This window comes from Branchiostoma belcheri, unplaced genomic scaffold (genome assembly GCF_001625305.1).
Source record: "Branchiostoma belcheri isolate BF01 breed outbred unplaced genomic scaffold, Haploidv18h27 scaffold7, whole genome shotgun sequence".
NCBI classification, from domain to species: domain Eukaryota; kingdom Metazoa; phylum Chordata; class Leptocardii; order Amphioxiformes; family Branchiostomatidae; genus Branchiostoma; species Branchiostoma belcheri.
Genome location: NW_017804353.1, coordinates 1,147,101 through 1,149,914, shown reverse-complemented (window position 1 = coordinate 1,149,914; position 2,814 = coordinate 1,147,101). Strand labels below are relative to the sequence as shown.

General features: G+C 40.1%; 1 protein-coding gene across 1 annotated transcript in view; it reads right to left on the bottom strand.

The window, feature by feature from the left end:
- Window positions 1-486: 486 nt before the first annotated feature.
- LOC109484290 (E-selectin-like) overlaps window positions 487-2,814 on the bottom strand; it is a 16,635-nt gene continuing 14,307 nt past the window's right edge. The window contains exons 5-8 of the mRNA XM_019787548.1: window positions 2,113-2,289; window positions 1,467-1,643; window positions 966-1,163; window positions 487-503 (exon numbers count right to left, since the gene is read on the bottom strand). Of these exons, the coding sequence (XP_019643107.1) occupies window positions 487-503; window positions 966-1,163; window positions 1,467-1,643; window positions 2,113-2,289 (569 nt within the window). The remainder of the gene's footprint in view (window positions 504-965; window positions 1,164-1,466; window positions 1,644-2,112; window positions 2,290-2,814) is intronic.

The following is a 2,814-nucleotide window of genomic DNA, read 5'->3' as shown; positions in this document are numbered from 1 at the left end:
GATGTCTACCTTCATTTCTAAACTCCTAATAGCTTCTCTTCAGATGCTTATGTGGAGTGACATGCAATAGTGACGCATGTAACGGTTTATGTACACTAATTTCCACAGACTAAGAGTACCAATAAGTGTTTGATGTTTCGATTCTCATAGTGCATAGAAAACTAGTTTAAGTAAACATTTCAAAAACACACTGCATAAACATGGGATCTCTCTTCTTGCTCCATGACCGCATTTCATTCTGTCAGATGTTGTTTTAAGAATTAAGCTTAGAAATGGAATTAACATTTGATTAACCTTCAGGGATATGTATTATGTAAGTAACGCTTTCACTTTATTTATCTAACCAGCTTAGGCCATCTTATAATAAGATTATTACACGTGTTCAATTTCAGTTTTCTGCAATAACTAGAAGAAGGCCAGGGAATGCTCTTTATTGATGCCGTTCGCGCAGGTGTGTTCACAGTCGTTGATCATTGGTAGGGACCTCTAGCCCCAAACCATATCTGCAAAAATACAACGGATAATTTATGTTTTTATATAATTTATATATTTAATTTGATTTATTTAATCAAGTAATGCTTCGTGTCAGTGACTATAAAAGCTTTTTAGATTCGATGAGTACTTTTACCCAGAGGAAGCTTGTTTTGGTTTTCACGAAAACAATGCTTCAAAGTTGGCAGCTCTGATTAGGCGCAGGATCTTATGCACTGGCAACGTAATTATCAATTACACAAACATTATGCAAATATGCACATTTCATATTTCATTTTGCTATGGGAAAAAAACAAGAACATTTGATAACCGAAAACGTATAAGTCATCCTCAAGGTTTCAATCCGTCGGTTGCAAAATTAATAATAGAATAATAGTAAATGGTAAGCACTAAGACATGATACCTGTAATTATAACCAAGTGTCAAGTTGAACCCAGTGATAGTCACAGCAGCAGTGATTGTAAGATACTTACTTGGTGCCGGAGTCGTAATTGGGTCACAGACCAGGGGGGCCCCGTCCCAGTTTCCATCATTGCAGGTCAGCGTTGGGTCGCCGCTTTTTACAGAGTATCCGGCATCGCATTGGTAGTCACATGCAGCACCATGTTTGTAGGGGGGTGTACAGCCACTTGAACTGGCGTTGGTTGCCGATGGCGGTGCGGTACAGTCCTCTGGGAGTGATAGAAAAGAAATTCCGAGGACACAGTTTTCTAGTACTACGTTGAACGCTATTCAAGTACAGAAAGCAAACAGGACTTTTGTCGTAATCTATATTATCAACGTAGGTAGTCTATATTATTAATGCTTTTATTAAAACTTGCTTGACAACGTCTGGGGACTAAAATCTACACAAACTAAGAATTTCCAACGGTTCCGAAAAAAAAACAAGCATCTTCAAGACGATTTCACACACATGAAATGAATTTTAACGAACCGTCAGGAAACGGTAGGCACTGTTCATGTGGCACACGTACCTTTACATTCCAGTTCCTCCCCGTCCCAGTTTCCATCATTACATGTCAGCTTGTCGTCTCCACCGTCTTTACTGTACCCGGTTTTGCATTGGTAGTTACACTCCACATCATGTATGTAGGGGGCGGCACAGCCGGTATGGGTGGTGCCGGTTGGCATTGGTGGTGCCCCACAGTCCTCTGGAAGTACATGGAATAGAAGACAACTTGCCAAAAACACAAGTTTCAAAACAAATCAGAATTCGGTCGACGTTTACATTATCAACCTGATGAGTCATACTCATGTTCATTTATCAAATCCGCAACGTTTGACTGAAAATCTTGATATTTAGTAGTCAAGGATCAGTGTTTGAAAAAGACATTCAACATGATACATCTAACAGGAAATACCAAAGACTTGACAATCCTCTGACAGGGAAGAACATTGGGAAAAGGGCAAAATTTAGTCGTGAGGGATTGAATAAGGCCTCGTACAAGCAATAGCCCAATATTTGAACACTGCGTGAGTAAGTCTTGCCTCAAGGGAAGAGCTTGTGATTCAAGGATTCCTAGTCGTTGAAGAAAAGAAAGCCTCTTCCAGAGGAGATATCACATGTATGCATCCACGGCATATATTGAGACGTGAGGACAGTCAGGAAATCGTACGTACCTTTACATTCCAGTTCTTCCCCGTCCCAGTTTCCATCATTGCAGGTCAGACTGTCGTCGCCGCCGGTTTTACTGAAACCGGCGTCGCATACGTAGTCACACTCTTCATCATGTATGTAGGGGTCGTCACAACCGTTATGGGAGGTATCGTCTGGCGTTGGTGGTGGATCACAATTCTCTGAAAGTGTCAGGAAAGAACATTTGGGAAGAGGAAAAAATTAAAACAAAATCATCTCATTCTAGATGAAACAAACAAGAAAATTCAATTAATGTGGTCGTAGTTAACATTGTCAAGCAGCGGATCATCTCATGTTCAGTTTTCAAATTTATTCGCTGATTTATTACCAGGTTTGACTGGAAACCCTACATCTATTAAAAGATAACCAAATATCTCAACGCTTCCTGGTAAAAGAAAATTTGGGACAGATTAAACAATCTCTTATTTAAGGATCCCCAGCCGTTGCGAAAACTTGTTGCAGAGAAGACATCTCATACATGGCGTGAATGGAGGCTTTGCGCAGTTACAGAAAACCACCAGGAAATGGCAGGCGCTGTACACAGGACGTACCTTTTTTATATACATTCCAGGGGGATCACTTTTCAAAGGTGACATTATTTCTAATTATACACAGAGACTGAACGAGTCGTTATGTTCGTTTTTTTAAATTCAATACCAGGTTTGAGTATTCTCTCTCTCTCTCTC